Below are 23,719 nucleotides of genomic sequence, written 5' to 3' on the forward strand. Positions count from 1 at the left end.
CAATGCATTTTCATAATCTTCCTAAAAAGGAAGCACTTCATGGTTACTTATTGATTTATGTAGGCACCACACAGTGATTTTTTTTTGTTCCAAATGACAAACTGAAGTTACCTGAGCCAAGCTTTTCCAATACCTATTGAAAGTCATTATTTGTACAGCTCTCTGCACCGTCTGGATTTCTGTAGTTCTATAAATGCAACAGTGACCTTTGAAAGCATTAACTGGATCTACTTTCTGTTCCATATTTTTCTGTTTCCAGAACATGATCAATTTTTAGCAAAGCATATGCTTCACGCAGCTGAAAACCCTGGCAATTCACAAGTATGAATTAATCAGACAACAGGAAATACTGCCCAAAAATGTAATGATTTCAGCCATCATCTGAAGTAAAGCAGTGCAGAAGAGAAGACAGGCTCTTATCTCTAAGACATAGGTTTTTTTCTACACTTCTGGGTGCAGTTTGAAGGAGTAGAATTGTGTGTGAATATTTTAGCACTGGGTTTTTAAAACAGAAAATAAGTGCCATAGACTTTTGAAGAAATATCAGAACAACAGCATTTAAAATTAGTTATCATGGCTGATTACATGATGATTTTTACAAAAACTATATTTACAGAAGTTTATAAAATGGATCCCCTTCATCCTTTTATCTGCTGAACTAAAAGTACCTAAAAGTAAAACTTCCTTTCTTGTGCAGCTGGCAAGGCATATGTACTCTAAAGAGCAAAGTTTTTTCCCAGTACAGCTCACCCGTATGTGTCTTACTGATCTACATTTACTGTTTCTAACTGTCAGTGGAAGTTGTATATACCCCAATAACCTAATTTCTTCCTAGTTCAAATGGAAAAACAAGCATGCAAGCGACACATCATTTGATCTACCCTGAAGAGTCATTTCTCTTAAATGCTAGGTTTGTGTTACGGATCAGCTTCCTTGCCATCTTTTTAAGGAGATAAACAATGCACTGAATACTTCCGAGCTTAAAGAATGGCCTTGGAACCACCCGACATGGGAAAACAAAGAAGCCCTTTACTCATTTCCCCACATATAAGCATGAGGCTAAACACTACTGTAATAGGCAAAAGCAAACCCTTCTGCAATAAAAAAGTGCTTGTGTATGTGTTGCTGCTAAAATTACACAGGACTGAAACTGACATAAAATGGCATTAACTCTAGCCTTTTAATTCTTCTAATGCACCTATTAACGTTGTAAAAATAATCTGATTGTGGTGTGGTTTTGAGAAGCAGAGATTAGAAGAAATCTATTCTAAGTTACACCCTACTTGAGTTTGGTCTGCCTCATACATGCTGTATGTGCAGATGACATTCTATGCCAACATTAAAACTATTCAGTCTGGCCCACAACAATATATTAAAATGTGAGATAAGACTGAATTTAAAATTATTACTGTGCACATTTCAAAAAAGCAACGAACATTTTAATAAAGATGCAAACAATTATTTTGTAAATTTCACTTTTTTCCCATGGCAAAATTCTCTTGTGTACAATTATCAACTACTAAGCTTACTGCTATTGCAAAATAAAACAAAAAATTAATCCATGAATCCCAATGGGGATAATTTCCTGCATTTAGGAAAGAAGCTGAAGAATCAAATTTGATATATAACTTCCTTTTTCTCTTCCTGTGGGATGAGTTAGTTGTTTACTTGTATGAGCAACACCTAAAAAACACACTGTGAAATGTTGTCCTATTATCACTTATGTAAAATGGACTTTCTTTAAATAGTTTCTTAAACAGTTAACCAGCATAAACAGGGCGTCCTGACGGCAACCGGTGTAAACATTATGCTTCCACTTATTTTAGAGATAGGTTTTATCATTATAAATTCATTGTTGTATGGAACCCATTAGAAGTAAATTGTGAATAGTGCTTTATGCTGTAAAATACAAGGAAGAGCACAAAGTGTACTAGTAGGGCAACAAGAGTCATGAACTCAAGTATTTACTGACCAAATAGTAGGGGGAAAGGAGTTCTGCACCAGGCCTGAGATGATCTCAAGATGTGAAGAGGAAGAACGGGAAAGAGGGTCATGGCACATGGCTGCAGAGTGATACACCCTGATACAAAGCCATCAGGCATATTTCTTTCAAGGGATACTGTCATAACATTGATTACTAGTAGTTTTTCCTACTCCTCTCTCCCACGACGAAACTAAACTAAAAGCCACAATTGCAGGATTTTTTTTTAAGCATCCTTGTCCAATTATCCTGTTTAATGATGGGTACTCCACTGGGTACTCCATTCCCCCCCAAATTTACTAAATTAGGTACATCAGAACCAACTAGCATAATGTTAAGACAGAAGTAAGACAAAGCTTCTATAGTGATTTTATAGACCCAGTAAGTGATGGATATCCTCCAGTTCTATTCAAAATTGGCTACCCCCTTTGCCCTGTTTGGATGACAACATTCCCAGTTCCTCTGATCTCTGCTTAAAGCACGGTGTACAAGACAGACAGATTTGCCAGGAAAGTTACTGGCAAAGGATACGATATATTCTGAAAAACTCTTCCCTCAAACATGCCTCAACTGGAGCAAGAAATTTTTCTTAAGGGGAAAAGTGTGCAGTGTGTAGTTCCAGGTAATCTGTTCAAGAGATATGCAAACAGTACTGAAAAGGGTCCTTACCTCCACCTGTTATCCTTAAGCCCTCCTGTCTCCACATGATCACAGCAGAACTAAAATTATGAAGCTGAATTTTACACTTGGCTGCACTAAGATACATGCAACACCACTGGCAGCATTAACTCTAAAATCCTAATGTACCGGCATTAGGTAAATAAAATCAGTACAAATTATAACTCACCCTCAACTATTTCATGACAGTAGTTACACTGAATTCTGGCTGCAGATGCTGAGTCAGGGCTATTCCCAGGGCTTGTCGAGGCCTCAAAAGGTTACAGCACAGCAAAAAACATGGAGCTGCAGCTGCAGCTCTCACTTTTATACACGCAAACTAGGAACAAGCCCTAGCTTTGAGAGGGTGTGAAAGAGTCCTGTTCAGTTTGGGTGCTGCATCACAAAATAAAAGTCTTTCCGGTCTGAAAGAGAAGCATTTAGACTTTCCTGATTGATGCCTTCTTTATGCTGGAGGAGCAGTTTCTCCTACAGACCCTTGAGTCTGGCCACACTGATAGCCTGACTTGAAGTGTAACACTAAAAGGACTAATGTGAACAATGAGTCTTTAGTGACCTAACCAGGCTTTAATAATCTTCAAGAACAGCTAGCAATAACTGAGCAGCATAATAGCAAGTTTCCAAAACCGGGTCATCATGCTGGAAACAGGGGCTTGTGTGTGTGAGAGAGACAATGATTACAGTATTTAATCAGCAGCTTCACCGTTCCAACTATTTTTGACCACAGCGTCTACTTTTAGACAATAAACTGATTACAGTCAATGAATTCATGCTCTGTAGCAGTCAATAAGAAATCCAAATTTAACATATGCATTACTCAAATGTTTGAAAAACCTTTTTCTGCCAAAATTTCCTATATATACAGGACTTTGATGGTATGATATAAGAGATATTACTCTAGCTTTGAGGGTTTTGTGACGTGTTCTGAAGAACGAGTTCACTGCAATATTTGTGACATAGAATGACTATGGAAAACAATTTGGAACAAAAAGATAGCTACTATTGTGCACATTCTGTGTATATACATATTTAATAATACAGTTAAAATACTCAAAAGAATTTTGAATATAAATAAGTACAGATGGGTATAAAACACCTACCATTTTATTCTACCTTTTTATTGTAGTTAGCACTTTTCATTAAGAAATAATTATCAGAAAAATTTCTATTTAGATTGCATTAAAATACTTTAGCGCCAAAATAGCTAAAAATATAGGGGCTAATTTGGTCTTTTGTTACACACATGTACATATCTAGTAAAGCAGGGATAATAAGAAACAGAATTGGGACCTAAAAAGTTCTAATTTGACACTAATCAGTAATAAAAGGCAATGCAAACTTGTGCTAATCTGATTACACTCATATAGCAATATCTACATAATGGCTTTAGCTGCTTAGCAACAAAAATACAAGAATACCAGATAAATCAGATTATAAACTCTGATTATTCCCAGATGAATATTATAGTGGCCAGTCAGTTAGGTCAATTTGCACTGTATATAATAAATGGCACAGAAGATATTTGTTTTTTTTGTACAAATATATGTAAGAAAAATAAGACTAGCTTTTACATTAGCCAAGACAGTTTTGTTTAAATGTTACAGTGCTTCTCCTTGAATTAATTTAGAAAGCAAGGCTTAAGGACATCATAAATATATGAGTCTCTTCCTTTACACTTCTACATTTCCTGACAAAAGTACATCTCTTCAAAAATGTAACTTCATTTTATATCTTTTGAAACATTCCGCCTTTTGATACTGATCCTACAGCAAAACACTACTATAGTATTGTACTACTGGACTTCCAAACCCTCCCTAGAAGCATTTAAATACGTAGGTCGCCCTGGAAGTAAGGTCTCCTATTCATCTCCATGGAAAATACAACACACACAAGGAGGACAAGAACACTATTTGATAGAGCAAATTCTCAGCTACAAAATACAATTTTTCAACACAGTCACCACCACCACCAGCTATGCATTTTCATCTGCAATGAACGAGAGTTTGCATGCTGTGCTCATAACAATCTGCAACTGCAGATGTGACCCACTGTTGCTATCACCACCACAGAAATGCACCACCCACTGCCTCACTGTGCTCACATCCACTGTTTGGTCTCTAGAAACATTCAGCAAGTGTCAGTGAATGTCAGTGGGTGCCATTTATTTCCACATGGAGGATTTCAGTTCCATACCTTTCCTTCATGTGAACATCAATGTCAAATACTGTTTTGTCAGACTGCCCCTCTGCTGCCAACTGCAGCACAACAAAATGTAACTGAATACTGACAGAATGGTTCAGTTCCTACTGCCTTACTGCCAGCATCCACCTCTAATGTTATGGGCCAACATGATACGATAGCAGGCTTTGCTTTTAGAGCAGCCCTCATTCAGACCATGAGTAGAAGAAAGACTGAAAGAAGACTTTTGTTTTTGACAAAGAGATTTCTGATGCAGAAAGAAGCTCAGAGAGATGGCAAAAATTAGAAAGTAACAGCATAACTGCTGAAACTGAAACAAAATCTCCTAATTCTTAGCTTTAAAACCCATCAGCCCAAAGCACTCTAGACATTGTGCAAATGCATTCAGAGGAGTGGTACCTGAAACACAGCACTCATACAAAGAAGTACTAAGCCTCTAGGTAGAACATAGTAGTTAATAGATAGGCATAGTGGTAATAGGCTCATTACCACCTATTCATAAATGTCCCTGAGGTCTTTCACCGTTATGTGGCTACCTTGCAGTATCAGAATATAGAGGAAAATCAAATTGCATTGCAGGTCTGTTCCAGAACTATGCACAATGAATAGATAGGCTGCAGTGAACATGAAGCCAATTGCATGGAAATAAAAAATTGTTTTTAGGGTTGGATAAATCTAACATTTTAACTGTAGTAACATTTCTGACTCACTGTAGCCTTAGTTCAATTGTTTTCTCCAACAAAAATAACTGTAATGCTAAGGGTCCTTATTAATTCAATTAATTCTTTATAATTCATTATAAAAATTGCTCTATACTTGTAGCACTCTCTAGTACTGCATACTATGACTGTCCAGAAAGCAATTTTGTTGAAGATAGTAATCTAAATAGAACAGGAGGGCCTAAGTCTCAAATTTAACTAATTTCGTGAAGTTGGATAAAAAAAACAAATGGTAGGTGTTAGAAGCAGTAGCTCTCTAGTGTTTTAAATTTATTATGATTATCATAATCTTCCTATCTTAAATATTTAAAAAAAAACAAACACATTTTCTTTCTAATTTATTATAAAACATGGAGTGTGAACATACATATGTATATCTCATATGATAGAGTTCTACAGAATTTTAATACTATAAGGAAGGTTCAAAGGGGCAGATGAGGAATAAAATGAAGGTATGTATACCTACATTTTGTAGAATCTCAACTTTCCATTGAAAAATCTTTAATATTCAGAGTTCTAATACTTCCAACTGCAAACAGAATATTGCATTCAAGAATGCCTTCAGAGAACACAGCTCTAGTACTTAAGACTCCCTCACCAGCCATCTGACTGAAGCATTATCAATCAAACCTAATGCTGACACTGTCCCACAGCTGATCACTGAAGCAAGGCATAAGGTTGAAGAGAAGAGGATATGAAAGAGGGGAAAAGGGCAACGTCAGAATTGTTGTCAGAGAGACAGAATATAGAAGAGAAAAAGAAGGTAAGAGGAAAATGTGGAAAAAAAACAAAGCATGCAAACAGAAGTAGACCTAAACCTTCCCTTTCGCCATGTCTGACATTTTCTCAATAAAGGACATGAAGCTCCGGAATAAATCAAAGATGATGATAAGAAACAGTAAGCTCTTACAGAAACACTGTACACTGTATGCTGAGCTTTCTGCAAGTTTTTGTGAGTGTCATATATAGAATGCAAAACTCTTTATTTACATCCCAGTAGACAGATCGAAAGTTTTGCTTATAAATTTAGGCTTACAAAGCAGGCCTCTGAAAACACCGACAGTTCCTTTGACCATAGTCTGGCCAAAACAGAAAGGAATCATATAGGATGTGACATGGTTTTAGAATGTATGCTTCACTAAATCACCTGAACTCCTTCTACATAAAAACACACTGTGTCAGCTGTGGTTGTGCCAGTAGATTTTACACTCTTTCTAATGTGTGGGACTGGGTCACAGAGTTCATACCTCAACTACTGCAGACAGAACATCATATATCAGCCTTACACACTTTATCTCAAGCTCTAGAACAGAACCCAGCTCTCTTGACTTCCAGGTCACTGTAGAGGACCACAGCACTCCCTAAAGTACAACATTTATATGCATATTATTTAAATACAGAATGCTGATTTTCTGGCTCATATTTGATGGAATTAGAGCAAATTGGTTTCATCAAACAAAGTTACGGAGCTAAGCAAATAGGAAACAGAATTTGTATTTTATAAATAAACTTTTAGAACTTTATTAGTCTCCCAATTGAAGGCTCAGTTTCTGAAAAGTACATTTAATTCTCTGGAAAACTTTGACCTGTACATAGCTTTGCGATTAATTGAGTAAAAATATGTGCTTACAGTTAAACAGGAATATTTTGATGAATTGAGGCCACAAAAAGATTACGATGCTAATCCTGAATTTAGAAGAATTATTCATGTATTTAAATTAGTGATGCATATAAGCTGTTGTTTGTCCCAATGCCTGTAACTTGCAGAATTTTCATCTGCAGATAGGAATGCAAAAGGTAGGTTTGGATATACAAAGCAAAAAACAAAGTATGTTGTTATTAGCCATTATTTGGCACGATTTCTGAATATTAAATACTTCTAAAATATGATCTTTTATTTATTTGTGATGAAAATCACGGAATTTAATAAATGATACTAATGAAGATCTGCTTTATGGAAAAAAAACCTGAAGCATACTGACTGTATGATGCATGTTAGGCAACTTTTCTTTAGTAATAATGTGAAGACACAGAAGGAAAACACCGCAATACCTAAAGCTGAACTCTTACATTTAAATTTTTGTGCAAGAGGAACAAAGCAAGCAATTTTATTGCATAAAATAAACCTCTGAAAGCTTTGGCAATGAATACTGAGTCAACCTTCCCATTAATTAGGGTGTATGCAACAAATAAGCTCGACTTGAAACTTAGAGTTTAATTCCAGCATGATCACTTCGATGACCAGTTCTGTAAAACATAGCAGCAATGGTCTGGCATACAACTGCAATGTAAGTAACTAGATACTACTGTTCAACACATTTTAAACTCTACTGTACAATGGCCTTTCTCTTAGTAAAGCTATTTTAACCATAGACCATACTTGTTCTATGGTTAACAAGCTTCCCTTATCTGTTTTTCTACTAAATGCAAGCAAATCATTAATTGACTCATTCACTTAGTACTGTTTCTTTTTTTTTTTTTCATCCATAAATATTTTATAGCTGTAACAGACATATTTTAATTATTAATTCCTATTAGAATTAATTTTAGCTTTTACATTTTTGCTTCCTCATAGAGTTCTTTGCAAATTGCTTGTAGGCTTGAAAAACCACTGATTTTTCAGGTATGGACTTTGCATTTGATTGGGTACCATTCAATGCAGTTTTGATTGCCTAGTGTCATTGGCCTATGATTTGTAACTCTATAAATTACTTAACTATCAATTATTCTGATTTCACAAAAAAAGAACAAATTACAACCTTGTTATATCTTTTCACTGCAAGAACAAAGTAGCTTAGTTTCTTTGAGTAAGAGATCTAGGAAGAGAGAAGACACTAAGAATTTCTGAATACCTTGCTTTGATAAACAGCCCTGGGGAATGGTGAAGAAGACAAAAAAGCACAATACAACAGAGGTAAGAACAAGTGGAAAAAACAAAAAACACAACAACACAACAAAAAGGAATAAAATTTCCAGAAAGCCAGAGTAGTAGCTGGAGAAACTTCTAGCATAACTCACTTTTACTGATAATGTTCTGCTACATGATACACAGCAGTGATACATTTATTCGTGTTTCAGAGTGTGTGGTTTTCTTTAGCCCTAAAGATTCCTCTCTGTTCACGGAGTTTATCCCTTAACCACACTACAATCTTTCCATCACTTTCCTTATCTAAAATCGCCATTATGCTCAGTGACAGGAACCCGTTTTACAATATTTAAACTAACACACAGGTATTCAAATGAAATTAAAGTCTCAATAAGTGAAAGAAACACCCCTTGTGGACAACATGGAAGAATCTTCCTTGTACACGCTTTCCTGGGCCATTTTTTTTGCGTGCGTGTGTTTGTGTGTGTGTTAACTTCAAAGCATATAAAACACTAATGTTTTTTTCTGTATTTTTGGAATTTTCAAGTCATATTAGGCATTTGTTATTTGAACACACTACAGTTTTGCTTCTACTAAACTGGCTTTTCTTTTTTTTCTTCCTCTGGCTTTCACACTGTTCCATTTATTTTTCCTGACAACTTGTAAATAACTCTGAACAAGCACTTCAGTAATTCACTTGTACAATGCACATTTTTAGCTATAGCACAGAAGTGATTGGCAATATGTACACATTTATGTAAGCACACACATATGGTAATATGTACCATTATGTACTCTTATTTTTGTTCAATATTCAAATTTAATTATTCCTTTAATCTAACAAACATCTGTTTTCAATAAATTGATTCAGCTGCTCAAATGCAACATCTTAATGAAAGAAAATAAACCCAGTAGTTTGGATCTATATGACTGGTAATTGAAGGAAATTAATTTTCAAGTATGTTATTTAAATTTTGTATATAAACATATATATATATAAGCACACATGTGTGCATATGTATATTTACTAGATTTATTCCCTATAAGTCAAAAGCTGATCATGTTGAAATGAATGGCATGTTTAGTTTGATTGGCAAAGTTCAAACGCTTATGCTTAGAAATAGTGAACGCTTTATTAGACAATTTGAAAATAAAAGATGCTTCTGGTAATTCAGTTGTACACAACTGATATTCTATTTGCAAGACAGATTCACCTTATGTACATTTTGTCAATAAAGCTCTTTGAACAATTAAGTAAAAACTGTCAGATAAGGTGAATGATGAGAGAAATAAGGGGCAAAAGCAATGATAAACAGTAACAGTCTGTGACATAAATTGGATCTCACTCAGACTGATTGGATTCAGAGATCCTAGATAGTCAGCCACAGCATCCAAACATTTGCTTCATCTCAAAGAGCGAATGCAAAACATATGCTAAAACAAGGAATTTTTAAAGAAAAGTTACTAACAAAGAAAACACCATGGGAAAAGGCTCTCATTATCGGTTCCTTCCACCTTTCCTTCTACCTGGTGCTCAAGTAAATGGCCAGCACTAGCATTATAGGACCTTATTTGATAGGCAGCATACATAGATTTTTATACTACAAACCACAAGAATGAAACAGTAAAGCATTCTGCCATAATCTTATTTCTAACAAAATCATTTTAGAATTTTCCCTCTGAACATTAGATATTGAAAACATTTGCACTCAATTCAGTAGATGTACACATTATAAATTTATACGAGAAACCCAGAAAATGGCACCTCAGCAGTTTTTGGGGGGTTTATTTATTTATTTATTTATTTGAACTCATTTACTGCCATCTCCTGGTACTTACAGGGTAACTGCTTTTGCTACTTAGCAGCAGCCAATACTCCCATTCAGTGCTACTGAAATGCTGAAATATCTGCATCTGCTCAGAAATGATTTTGCATTATGGCTATACTTTCTATGCTGCTATCTGCTACATATTGGAAATATTACATATTGTATTGTGGGCACAAAGCGGTAGAAGGCTCATGTAGCTTACCTTTGTCTGGAAGCAGCAGTAAAGTTGTGTTAGGTATGGATGTTTCCGTGCTAATGCCAGAATCCTCTTTTCTGTCATTGTGCAGTCTACGTCATCATCTTGAAGTATGACATCTTTCTTCAAGACTTTCACTGCATATACTTCATCTTTTCCTTTTAGTTCAGCTAACATTACCTAAAACAAACAAAAATCCAATGTACACAAAAGCAACACATACCATAAGTGGCTGTGTATGAGTTTGAACGCACTGAAAATACAATGAATAAATAATGCCACAGTGGAATGTTAGTTATAATTTTATCAAGGCAAGTATGTTTGCTTATAAAATTAAATAATTGTAATTTTAGGGAAAGATCTCTCTGGTATTCTTTAAATTTGAGACAAGTCATACATAGTAGTTGAGAATGCAGAGGATGAGAAGTTTTTATTTCTTTATTTGCATATCTTAAAGTGTCCCTATTAATGAGAACTCAAAAACTAAAAAAAAAGGAACATAAATTAATTCCCTCCTTTTAGCTCCTATTTTTGCTTGTGAGACTTGTATGTGACAAACCTGATATGCAACTCCTCACATTACCCTGGCCACTTTAGAACTCTTGATTCAAACTGTTACAATTTAAGATTGAAGTTCTGTGCTCTGCTGAAGGTTAGTTCTGGCTTGGAGCCAGGGCAAGCTTCAGAGAACAGATCAGAAAACAGGCAGACAAAAAAGAACTGCTTCAGCACTGTGCCCTTACATCTGCAGTTCCCATACATCAAGGAAGGAAGAGAGTACTTGTGAAACAGATTCACATTTCAGTTCTTTTAGGTTACATAGTGCATAACACTGTAAAAAGAAAATATGTAAGCACTGTAAATAGAGCCCTTTCTAACCTTGTCAATTCCCTATTGTGGGAAGGTATCTGGTGAATTATGTCATACCTAGTCTTTCCAGTAGCTTTTGAACTCCCCTATACTCACTGTATCACGTAAATTGTTCAGTGAAGTGAGTAAATTTGAACTGGATATTATCTAGAGAGGAAATGAACTCAGAACTGCACAGTGTTATTCCTGGGCTGATTTTTCCTGCTTAACCAAAACTATTTCAGTGATAAAATGAAGGTCAGGGAAGATGTGGGTCCTCTCTGGAAGGAAAATGGAGACCTGGTCACAAGGAATACAGAAAAGGCTGAGGTGCTCAATGACTTCTTTCCTCAGTCTTCACTGGCAAGGGCTCTAGCCATACTGTCCAAGATTCTGAAAGCAACAGTAAGAACCTGGAGAAGGTAGATCTGCTTGTGGTAAGCGAAGATCAGATTTAACCATTTAAAGAACCTGAAGGGGCGCAAGTCCGTAAGACCCAAAGAGATCCATCCACAGCTTCTGAGAAAACTGGTAGACAAAGTTTCCAAGCCCACTATCTATCATATTTGAAAGGTCATGGCAATCTGGTGAAGTTCCCACTGACTGGAAAAGGGAAAACATAACCCCATTTTCAAGAAGGGAAAAACAGAAGGACCCAGGAAGCTATGGGCCAGTCAATCTCACATCTGTGACTGGCAAGATCACGGAGCAGTTCTTCCTGAAAACCCTACTAAGGCACATGGAAAACAAACACAAGGTGATTGCTGGTAATCAACACGGCTTCACCAAGGGCAAGACATGCCTGACAAACTCAGTGGCTTTCTATAAAGGAGTTACAGCATGAATAGATAAAGGAAGACCAACTGACGTCATCTACCTGGACAAGGGGAAATGGATTAAAACTGCAAGAGCGTAGATTTCGACTAGATAGCAGGAAGGAATTCTTTACTGTGAGGATTGTGAGACACTGGAACAAGTTGCCTAGTGAGGCTGTGAACCTCCCCTCCATGGAAGCATTCAAGGCCAGGCTGGCTGGGGCTTTGAGCAACTTGGTGTATCTGCATATAGCAATGAAGCACTGACAATTCTGTTTCACAAGACTTGACCTTAGTTACTGTAATGAGACAGAGCATGGAAAATTCCAGCTGATCAGCAGACTGATATTCATGACCATCACTGCAAAGGTGGCTTTTACCCTATGCATAAAGTATGTAAGAAAATCATCAAGGTGAAAACACTTTCTGAATATCAGTATGAGGATTTTCCAAGTAGTACAGTCACAAATAAGTTACATACCAAGGGGGGAAAAAAAAAAAAAAAGTATCTACCTACCTTGCCAAAGCTGCCTTTTCCTAATACTTTGATGAAGTTGAATTCCTCAAGGCCTATTCGCTTGGTCTGTGCTTGTTTGACCTCCCCATTTTCACCATTCTCCCCGGGTTTGTTAAGCTGGTTGTCTGCTGATGTTGTAGCGGTTGCCCTGTGCTCCTCTCCCCGGTTGTCAAATGATAATGCTTTCCTAATGTTGTTTTCCAGCTCTTTGATTTCTGTGGAAACAAGAGAAAATTTTAAACGAACACCTTAATCACAATCTGTATTAGTCTGTATCAGTTTGGTGATGTCCTTGAAGGGCCCTGGTGATGCCCTTGAAGGCATTCTGCAGCTAAGTATACATATTTAATAAACTATTTCTTCACTTTACAGTAATCAGTTAAAAACTTGCTGCAATTGGAAGAGCAGCCTTTTTAGATGAAACTAAGACACCCAAAATGTGAATGGTAAGTCAGAAGAGGGGCCAAATAGTCCTTGTAGTGATTTTTTTGGGTGTTTCACTACCACGGAACAGTACTTTGTTTTGAATCCTCTGTCTTCTTGCGGAACTTAATCATCTTCCTGCTTGGTTATTTCAAAGACATTTCTTCAAAAGTTCAAAGGATAGCTGGGCATCCCAATCCTTGGAAGCCAACATGAGCTGAGCATCTTACTCAGCTCCAGCTCTTATCAGACACAAGTCAATGAAGTATTTGACAACTTGTTAGTGCTCCTTCACGTAGCAATTGTGTAGATCTGCTAAATGGTTTTCAAGGCTTCTAAACACTAAAATTCAGTGAGTCCTGATGGTTAAGGTACCTCAGAATCTGCCTCAAGCTTTTACATAGTACTTCTGCCTTATGGCTTTGGAAGCAAAAACTGGGTATCTAAAAGAGTGAAATGTAGAAGAGTATACAGACAAATTCTGTATTCTAATTTTAACCAAAACATCAAATATTTCAGAATTATTATGTAATTAATATGTTGCCTCTGAAACCTAAAGGTTGAGAAATTTTAATCAGTTCTGGATTCAACTTTGGCAAGTTTTCCCCTTAAGGGTGATAAATTTCTCAACTGTAAACAATTTTCAAAGAACTTAACACAAAAATATTCATCTTCTTTTGCCTTGGTGGAGGATACTGCATTCGCTAGTTGACAGATGCAGTGGTACAGAAGACGCATTCACAGACAATTGATGTTCAAAAATACCAGCTGGATCAGATTCTAAGCATACTGCTGACGTACGTGTTCTGTCAATCGAAATGTTCAGCTCAAGAAAAAAAATGTAATATCAGTGACAGTTAACAATATTTGTCTCTAAATCCTATAGGGAATGCATAGGTATTCTAGCATACCCTAATTGTGTGGAAGCTTTTATTATCATAAATGTTCAAACGGAACTTCAAAAAGCTAATTTTAGCTAAGAAACTTATTAAAAGACAAGAGGCGTTTCTCAGATCAGAACACTTAGGTTCTGTGGTACTATTTAAAATGCTATCACTCTCACAACAGCACAACCTTCCTATATTAAGGCATTTAGTTAGGCAAGGACTTATCTGGTAAACTTGAAATATTTTGAGAGTTTTATAATTTTACCTTTCACAGATTTTAAAGAAATGAGAGCAAGTCTTAAAAACAAGTTTTTACACGTTGTATCTTTCTCAGTAAGTGCTTCATTTTCTTGTAGCTACTTGGTTGATCAGGTTCTACATAGGCTGGAGGTGTTAGCTTTTTTACTCCTTATAAAGAAGGGCAGTAAGTGACAGTACGTATTAGAAAACAAAAAGTTCAACCTTGATCACATGGAGAAGTCGGTGCTGACTTTGACCTGTCTTCTTCTGATGATGCGCTTCCAGGAACTGGTTGCTGATTCTCTGCACCTGCAATTAGCTGAACACAAAACCAAAAAGGGTACTAAGCTATAAGTCCTCCAGAGTTGGGCACTGAGTGGAAATTTATCAATATTAATTCACAAGTAGAAACATAAAGAAAACTGAAGATGTTCCAGCCCTACCGGCTCTCACTGGCAGAACCTCAACCATCAAGAGATGGCATCACACCAAATAAGGACCAGAATACAAACAGAAAGAACCAACAGTTTAAAAGAAAACAGGTTCTTCAGATGAAATAAATGTAATAATCATATCCACTGGGAGAGAAAGTTTTAAAAAACTACCCTGAACCCGTGTAGAAATCAATCTAATAGGTACATTTAATTATATATTAGCAAACATTACAAACTCACTCCTGGAGTAACAACATGAAAATATCTTTTCTCAGGAGTCTAATATCAATTAATTTCTGAGTCTTCTCTGTTTCTGTACCATTTTGAAACAACATACATGAGTTCCAAGTACTCAATAATTGGAAAAATGTAAACAACAAAGGGACAATGTTTTATGAAATTATGCCTAACATTTGCCTGCAAGTGAGAGCAAACTGAGATAGAAAACGTGGCCACATTCTGATCCAGGATTTGCAAGTCCACAATAACTCCAGTAACTTTGGATGTAGTTGGTTGGCTTTCATTTGAAGAATATCAGTCTAGTTCTTATTATAGTAACAATAACAACTCTGGAACCATCATCTGATGAGCAGTTCCTTTTTATGTGCATCAACACGCTGTTCATTTACTATCACTTATTAATAATTATGGAGTTATATTATAATCACTTATTAATAATGTTATGGAGTAGCACAGTGTCTCAAACAATCAGTTATGCCAATTCTGAGTCAGAGACACATTTATGTTTTCACTGATGTGAATTGATGTGTCAGATATTGTCTCTCTGTCAAATCTCCCTTCTTAGATTTATAAAGGGGAAATATTTCCAGACTACAGAGCATCCAGCTCTACAAAATTACATCAGCTCAAAATAAATTTCATATTGAAGTTTAGAATAAAAGAGTAACTCAATGGCCAAAGGCTTAGTTATGCACTAACTTTAAAAATAAATAAATAAATAAATAATCTTTTGTGCTAATCAAGTGAATGGGATTGAACTCTAGCTTGTGAATCTACAGCACAGCCATAGTAGTGTCATTTTTATACCAAAATTACCTTTTTCCTCCTCTGCCCACTATTAGTGATCTTATCTGGAGTAACTCCAAGATCAGCAAGAACTTTAGCTATGCCTCTAGCATCCACTCCACAGTTTGGTGCCACATTTGTTTCACAGCGTCGATGTACATTCATCTTGCAAACTGCAATGAAATGTAAAGTAACAAAATAGCATAAATACTATCTTATCATTTTGTCTTACTTAAATCAAATCTCATTGGATCTACCAGTAGTTTTTTCAAATAAATATAATTTTGGTAGAAAAATATTTAGCTGAATTTGTAATGACTATAAAATGATCAACCTAGTTGTTATTCTTCTGCTATGAAAATGCAGAACTTATAGTTCTCATACAGTCTTCACATAGTCCCCAGACAGGCACAGGAACAAATGAAAACATCTGACAATACTATAAAAATCCTATTTAGAATTTAAAATAGAAGAATTTCTCAGAGCTTGGACTTTAGACATCCATTTGCTCTCATATGTTGTTTCTTGCTCATTTTTACTGAGGAAAATGAATTCCTACTGCAGGCAGGCCTAAAAATTATCGGTGCTTTAAGTTCTTTGGTACTTTCAAACACTCTCTATCCTGCAAATGGTAATCCACTTACTAAGCTCTTTCTCTTAAATACCATCTCCAGAAACTAGTGTACCAGTAGGAGGTCAGTAAGGTTACAACGAGTAAGAAGCAGGGAGAACATAGCTCTATTAAAAATAGCATAGAGTGAGGAAACATGGCTTATTTTAGATTTCACTGCCCTCTTGTGGAATAAGGCATAAAGAAAGCAAAACAGCAACTGTAGTTAAATGCTAGATAAACACTCAAGTGATCCAATTCCTCACATCATTATTTTTTTTTTTTACCAAACTCAAAAAACAAAAACAAAAAAACCCCAAAACCTAACAGTTTTATAAACCTGCGCTTTGTTATATTGTTCCTCAGTGGCAGTGTCACTGCATAAAACCTAAAGAAAGAAACATTTGCCTCAGACGATGACAGCAGTGCAGATCATCTTTGGAAGTAATCACGCACTTCAGAAAGCAGGTTTCCAAATATATTTCTATTTCCATGTATGTTTCAGCTCAGAAGGAAAGCAAAAAGAAACTGCTACACATGATACTGTCAGTGTATGTATATTCAGTGACGAAAGCTAAGTGATAGGACTCATAAAAGAGGACTCTGAAGAGCTGAAAGCAGGACATTTCTGCGTATTCCAACTTCATGAATGCAGTGGGAAAAAATACAAAACAAACAAAAACCAAAACCAGGAAAAAAATAGCTCTGCAATACACTTTTCATGGTATTAATAATTACACTGGGCAAGCAAGAACACCTCTGAACATGTAAATATTGTTGTACACTTGTTAAAAAAAGAAATGAAAAGAAAGCAACTCCAGCTTGGAACAATATTAGAGTTCATGAAGATAATATTGTATTTTCATATGCACACGAGACATAACATTATTCTCTGTTGTTGAGAAGGAAGGAATGATTGTGGTACCTAAGAGAGAATATGCTAGAGAACTAATAAACTCACAGGTTAAGTGGAGAGATACTATAGTTCTGATTAAAAATTAAGGGGAAAAAGAAATAATCAGATTTAACTGAAAAAACTTTTCTAAACGTATCTCCACCATAATTAAAATAGCAATTTGAACAGAATTTTTAACATTAATAAAGAAAGAGAATTTCAAGTTATCTTATCACTAAGCACTAGCTAGAATCACAAGGTTAGGATGGAATTTCACATCTCTTAGTGTTCATCACTTAGCCATGAAAGGTATGCCTTCTTTTACTGATCAGCAGTATGTGACATGAAACATTAAGTCTGACCTTCACCTATAATTATGCCTCATCTTAAATAACTGCAAAAGACAGTATTTCAGAGGTTACACAATTAGATGTAAATAGAGGGCTGCTGTGAAAGTAATGCCTCCTATTTTATGATGCTGGCACACAGTGTCAGAGCAGACGCTGATGGTACGGCAGCAGAGGTTGAACCTTTCTACCAGCATCCGTTACATGTTGTTGCTGTGTGACAGATGACAGCAGAGGGGCAGTCTGACACAATGGCTTCTGACATGGAACCGCATGTGGAGTAAAGGCATGTATTTTAATTCTTCCATGTAGAAAAAATGGCATCCAGTGACATTCATCAACACTTGCTGATCATTTATGTAGACCAGACAGTGGATGGGAGCACAGTGGGTGATGTGTTTCAGCAGTGGCAATAGTGACACTGAGGCACCTCTGCTGGTGCAATGTTTACAAAAGCAACAGTAAGTTCTTATTCATTGCTGATGAAAACACACAGCTAGCTGCGGTGAATGTGTTGAAAAAATAGTCTTTTGTAGCTGAGAATTTGCTCAATCAAGTCATGTTCTTGCATTCTACGTATCTGTTGTAGTTTCCACAGTAATAAATAGGAGGCATTATTTTGAGCAATGTTTGTACTTATGAAGATGACCCATCCATTCATAAAGGTATAATGCAATGAAAGTCTGTAATGTTTGTTACGTATTACCCTCTAAGGATCTGACAATCTTTATGACATCACAACACTAATTGCAGTACTTTGTTTACTGTTTCTAAAATAATATTGTGTTTATATTGTGTTTTCTCCCTTTTAGAATGTTCTGCTGTTCCAAAAAAAGCAGATATGGAAAGCCCAATAATTTCTATCTGTCAGCTAAAATAACACAAATATTCCTTCTAGGAGTTGCTTCATATACAGTCCAGATTATACAGCTTTTCAAGCACAGAACATATTGAGTCTTTTGTTTTCTTTTTCTATATGGTGCTAGCCAGACCACCACAAAACATAATTCAGCTAGATATCAAAACCTCTCATCTTCTGGATTTAGACACATGACTGGTTCTGACTAGCCTTCAATACAGAAGAAAAGACAGAGTAATTTGGAAGTAGCAGCATTTTTTTAATTAAATCAGAAAAGGTCTTGCCAAATCTGCTACACTCACAAAGAGAAAGAAAAGCTATAAAATGACACCCTTTACCTTTGCATTGTAAACCTTGTCTCAAAAGACCCCAGAGCAATGAACCACAGTGGTCACAGAAGGTGGGCACTTTGTAATTGTGAATGCTAAACTTGTGAGGCATGTTGACACTGAAACGCTGAGATCCCACTTGCTGAAAAAGAAGAGCATAACACAATTCATTCTAATTAATCTTTCTATGCTCAGTGTACAACAAGGCCTTTTATGTTTTAAAATCACACAGAATTTAAAAAAAAATGAAATAGCCATATACTCAAAATATGATCTTTGTCCAAGAGAAAAAGTATAAAGTCTAGTTCGTAGTACTTATGGAAACAAAAAAAAAAAACAACAAAACATAGCTATCAGGAAAGATCTCTTAATGTGGAAAGCAAGGAAGTCACTCCCAATTGTTTGAGGAGCAGGAGGCAGAATACAGGACTAAGAAAGAGTTATATATCATAACCCATTTGCCTTCTCATATCTCACTGTTCTTTAGATGATGAAAATGACAACAATTAATTGTGTTTAGGGATTCCAAAGTTTGATTACATACTAATTAAAGGATGTCACTGATAAGTTTTTATGGTGGCCACTGTACAGCAGGAGATTTATTTCAGTATTTTTCCTTCCCTTTCCTATTACCACTGGCTTCTCTCCAATGATTGAGTAGCCATTCTAAACAATGAGAGCATTATATCAGCAAACCATGCAAGTCTCCACCAGTCTGGAGCCTGGGAATATAAATCCACACAAGATTTCATATCTTCCTGTGGATACCATGCATAAACAGCACTAGATAAACACAATCCTTTATCACAATCCTATACAAGAGATCAGTTTTTGAGCATTAAATACTTACTGTGAACCACATGTTAAAATGCAGTTCTAATATGAAAAATGGCAGTGGAGCACCCAGGAAGAATGAGAATATTCAATGTTTCAGACAAATTCAAATCAAAGTTACAAGACTGGCTCAAAACCATAGCTACACATAGCTTTCCTGATATATAGTCTTTTAACAGACTGAAACAAAAATATACTTCTTCTGCATGGCCAATGAACTGGGATCATTCACATCCTGCCTCATCTGAGCCTACAGTGAAGGACAGGCCCACTTTGCACAAATCTCAGCTGTGCAGTACCTTGTCATAATAGCATTATCTTATATAATTCCAGGAGCCTTCTTTAGTGCTTGGACAACTTCTGTTCTACATTTCAACAGGTTGGATGCAGTCTTTGTAGAAGTTTTATGAGCAACTGTGTGGGTTTTTTTCTTTGACATAAGATATCCAAGCTTACTGCCTATCCAATCTGCTAGTAACTCACCCACACAAAAACGTAGTGAAATGTTTAGCCTAGAGAAGAGAAGGGTTCACAGAGCGATCATTGCAGCCTTCCAGTACCTGAAGGTGACTTATAAGCAGGAGGGGGACCATCTATTCACACAGTTTTAATAATGATAGGACATGGGAGAATGGCTTTAAACTAAAAGAAAAAAGATTTAAGTTAGATGTTAGGAGGAAATTTTTTACTCAGTGGGCGGTGAGGTGCTGGCACGGGCTGTCCAGAGAGACTGTGGATGCCCCATCTCTGGAGGTGTTCAAGGCCAGGTTGAATGGGTCCCTAGACAGTGAACTGGTGGGTAGCAACCCCACCTATGGCAGGGGGTTGGAACTGGATGATCTTTAAGGTCTTCTCCAACCTAAAACATTATATAATTCTATAAAAAGTTCATTAATTAAAAATAAATTGTTTTATGGTAATTTCCATGTAAATTAAACTATTGCCATAATCTGCCATTTTAAAGTAAGTTCTATGTCACAACAGGACAAGAAGGGCACAAAGAAGTTCACAAAATTTATTGATTAAATACAGAACACAACACTAATATGAACAGATGAAAGGCAGAATCTAGAAAATGTTTTTTTAATAAACATTTACCTCATCATGGGTTTCCTGTTTTTTTAAGCCAGCACACTTCGTTATTATAAGTTCATGGCATCTCTTGTGGACTACACAAGTGCAAACTGTAAACAACAACAACAAAAAAAAAACAACAACAGATTTAGGAAAAAAAAGATTACATGAAGACTGATTTAAAACTGATTTGAAGACTAGAAGTGCTGGGATGTTAAATCCAGGCCGCAGATGACTGTGACTTGGTAAGTTGTATCCAACAAGCCTCACTTACAAAGTCAGAAGACAATGGACTTTTGAGAACAATGAGGGTTAAGAAAACTAAAGCATATCCGCCAAAATCTCAAGATGTATAACCACTACTAAAACATTAGCAACGTTTTTACCTGATGTTTTCATAACGTTTGATTTATTTGATAAATAATTGATTTCCAAATTATAAGAGACCCAAATGTAAAAAACAATTATTGTCTGAAGAGACTCCAGTGAAAAAAAGATACAAAGGTAATTGATTGTAAAATTCAAAGAAGGTGAACTCTCCTTCTGTAATATATTATCAAACATTGATAAAAATAAAAGTGTTTCAAGAGGCAGAAATATTTTTGTCAATATTTATACTGATTACTTGAGCAACTAATAACATTTGCAGATACAAAAGATTAACAATTGCAAGGACTATAACACTATAGTATTCAAGGTGATTTATTTGAGGAAAAAAACCGCATAGAGGTAAAAGAATGAATTTTATTTTCCTCTTGCATTGGTCATTGCTGAGAGAGAAAAAACACAAAACAAAACTCAGGGAATCTCAACTGTTCATTAATGCAATATTTCTTATTATAGCATGTAAAATCATTTATTGCATTTATTTATTAACAGTGAAATTTCATCAAGCCTTTTGTAATGAAAAATCATCACTAACTTGATCATTTTTACTTGTCACATGAGAATTAGCTGATAAACATCATCCCAAGAAATGACTGCATGAAAAAAATTAAGAGTACAAGAAATTCAGATGAAAAGTTGAGTTCAAAATGAAGCATTTGTGCAGTCTTTGCTATAACCTACTTTAATTATGACCTCTATAATTATCTCATCTATTTAATTACAGTCTATGCAATTACCTGGCATTTTCAAATAGTAATTCTTAAGTTGAATAAAGACTTAAGGAGAAGGAAGACAATTTTAAAATGCATGAGATGAAAAACAAAGAAGCCTACATCCCCAGACATGCCATTCCAGTTGAATGTGCAGAGAAGAGAGGCTAGGATTTGCTGTTCAGAGATGTTAACTGTGCTGCTATTTCACATATACTGCCTACGACCAAACAGTCTTGAAAATCTTACTGTGACTTAAAGACTGAATCTTTGGTGAGACCAAAATATTCAAAGTAACTTGTGTTAAATCCTCATCGTTGTACATATAAATTGTTCGATGATAATATTATTTATTATTAATATGTTACAACATATGTATTCAAACTGTTTCCCCATAGACTTTCTCTTACCTTGACATTGGTATCCCTGTTTTCCTATTACACCCCTGAAAATAAAACAGTGTTTTAGAGAGCAGAATATATACCTATAAAAATGAAAAACATTCCCCCCCTCCCCTTTTTTTACTAGATATCTACAGGCTTAAAATAATTAATGAATCACTAATCTGATATCTGCATTCCTGTAATGAGATTAGTTCAAGCAGGTACCCCGTTTCAGTCACTAAGCAGTACCAGGTTGGAATACAGTCTGTGAAGAGATTCAGAAGTAAAGACATTTACTATAGCAAAAAAGGTAAAGCCAAGGGACACAGAGAGAAACTGAAATGGTCACTGAGCAATTTTATAAATTGACAAAAGACTGCATTTGCCAATATTGTTGCCTGAAATCATCTTCACTAACCTAAGGCCTAAACTGCAGACTTTTCTTAAAGAATGTAGTTGAATTCATGTACAGTGTAATTACATGGTTTCACACTGATGAAGACTCATTCACTTCATGCTCTTACAAAATTCTACTTATGGATCACATCAGATCTTATATACATTAACGTGCAAATCAATATCTCTGGGTAGCTGTGGAAAACATCAATAGAATCACTGAAAACTCAAAACCAAATTACTCCATCCCTTATCTGAAAATTGTGAGTGCTAAACATGAACTTTTTTTCTAAAAGGGAGTTCTCAACGTATACTGCAATGACAGAGACTGCACACTAAGTATCCCTAAGATGGGAACTTCAGAAATCTAATGTCCCCATATTCCTTTATCTTCAGTAACAGTTGTAGAAGCTCAGCATTTCCTAGAAGAAATGTGGTAGTACTCAAGTTTCTAAATAAAAGTTCAGACATCTTGGCAAAATGTAGTTGTCCAGTAATAGTAATAGGTCCAAATTCACACCTACAAATTTACAAAGAAAACCAAACCAAAGTTACTTCGTACCATATAAAATCTCTGCAGTGTGAACAGTATGTTGGCTGTCTAAGATAGGTGGCCATAAACTTGTGGCCATTGACCTGATGGACTCTGCGTCGTACAGCACCCTGCCGTTTTCTGGGGCGCATCCGTTCCCGAAATACACGTTCTTCATTGTCCTTGGGTGCTGAAACAGAAGAAAAAAAGATTAAGTACTGGCTGTATGATTATGGTCTAAGCTTCAGGCTCTAGTAATTCACTTAGGTACTAAAACACTTTCAGCAAAATTTTCAAAGGAAAGAAGCTGTTCCTCTCAACCACTTCCTGTTTGGTTGTATATGAGATGTAATGGTAGAGGAAACAAAAATTAAAGTTACTATATCTCAGGTATGTCTCAGAATGAAAACCTTTGGAAAAATCCATCATAATACATTGGGTGCTCTTCCTAAAATATAATTTTGAAAAGTGTTACTAATAACCTCCATTAGTCTATATTCACATTAGAAATGAAGAATAGTGTACAGTCATTAATGAAAGACAATACTTGATGAGCATTCCTAGAACCACCCATATCTTATGAAATTAGAATACCAGACTTAGGAAGGCCAAAATAAAATCATACACTGAATCTATGCGCCGGCCTTCCTAAATCAGTAAATATAACACTAAAGTATTAATACTTTTTACTCAGCTAAACGGAA

General features: G+C 35.8%; 1 protein-coding gene across 2 annotated transcripts in view; it reads right to left on the minus strand.

The window, feature by feature from the left end:
* The window catches only part of PRKCE (protein kinase C epsilon), a 271,209-nt gene that overhangs the window by 79,830 nt on the left and 167,660 nt on the right, over window positions 1-23,719 (minus strand). For both annotated transcript variants that reach the window (XM_042811519.1, XM_042811528.1), the window contains exons 3-10: window positions 23,046-23,205; window positions 22,115-22,149; window positions 20,632-20,717; window positions 18,709-18,841; window positions 15,690-15,832; window positions 14,422-14,518; window positions 12,650-12,864; window positions 10,475-10,648 (exon numbers count right to left, since the gene is read on the minus strand). In XM_042811519.1, coding sequence (XP_042667453.1) covers window positions 10,475-10,648; window positions 12,650-12,864; window positions 14,422-14,518; window positions 15,690-15,832; window positions 18,709-18,841; window positions 20,632-20,717; window positions 22,115-22,149; window positions 23,046-23,205 — 1,043 coding nt within the window. The remainder of the gene's footprint in view (window positions 1-10,474; window positions 10,649-12,649; window positions 12,865-14,421; window positions 14,519-15,689; window positions 15,833-18,708; window positions 18,842-20,631; window positions 20,718-22,114; window positions 22,150-23,045; window positions 23,206-23,719) is intronic.

The sequence above is a fragment of the Centrocercus urophasianus genome, unplaced genomic scaffold (genome assembly GCF_019232065.1).
Source record: "Centrocercus urophasianus isolate 14NV4802_14NV808 unplaced genomic scaffold, USGS_Curo_1.0 seq_10, whole genome shotgun sequence".
Classification (NCBI taxonomy): domain Eukaryota; kingdom Metazoa; phylum Chordata; class Aves; order Galliformes; family Phasianidae; genus Centrocercus; species Centrocercus urophasianus.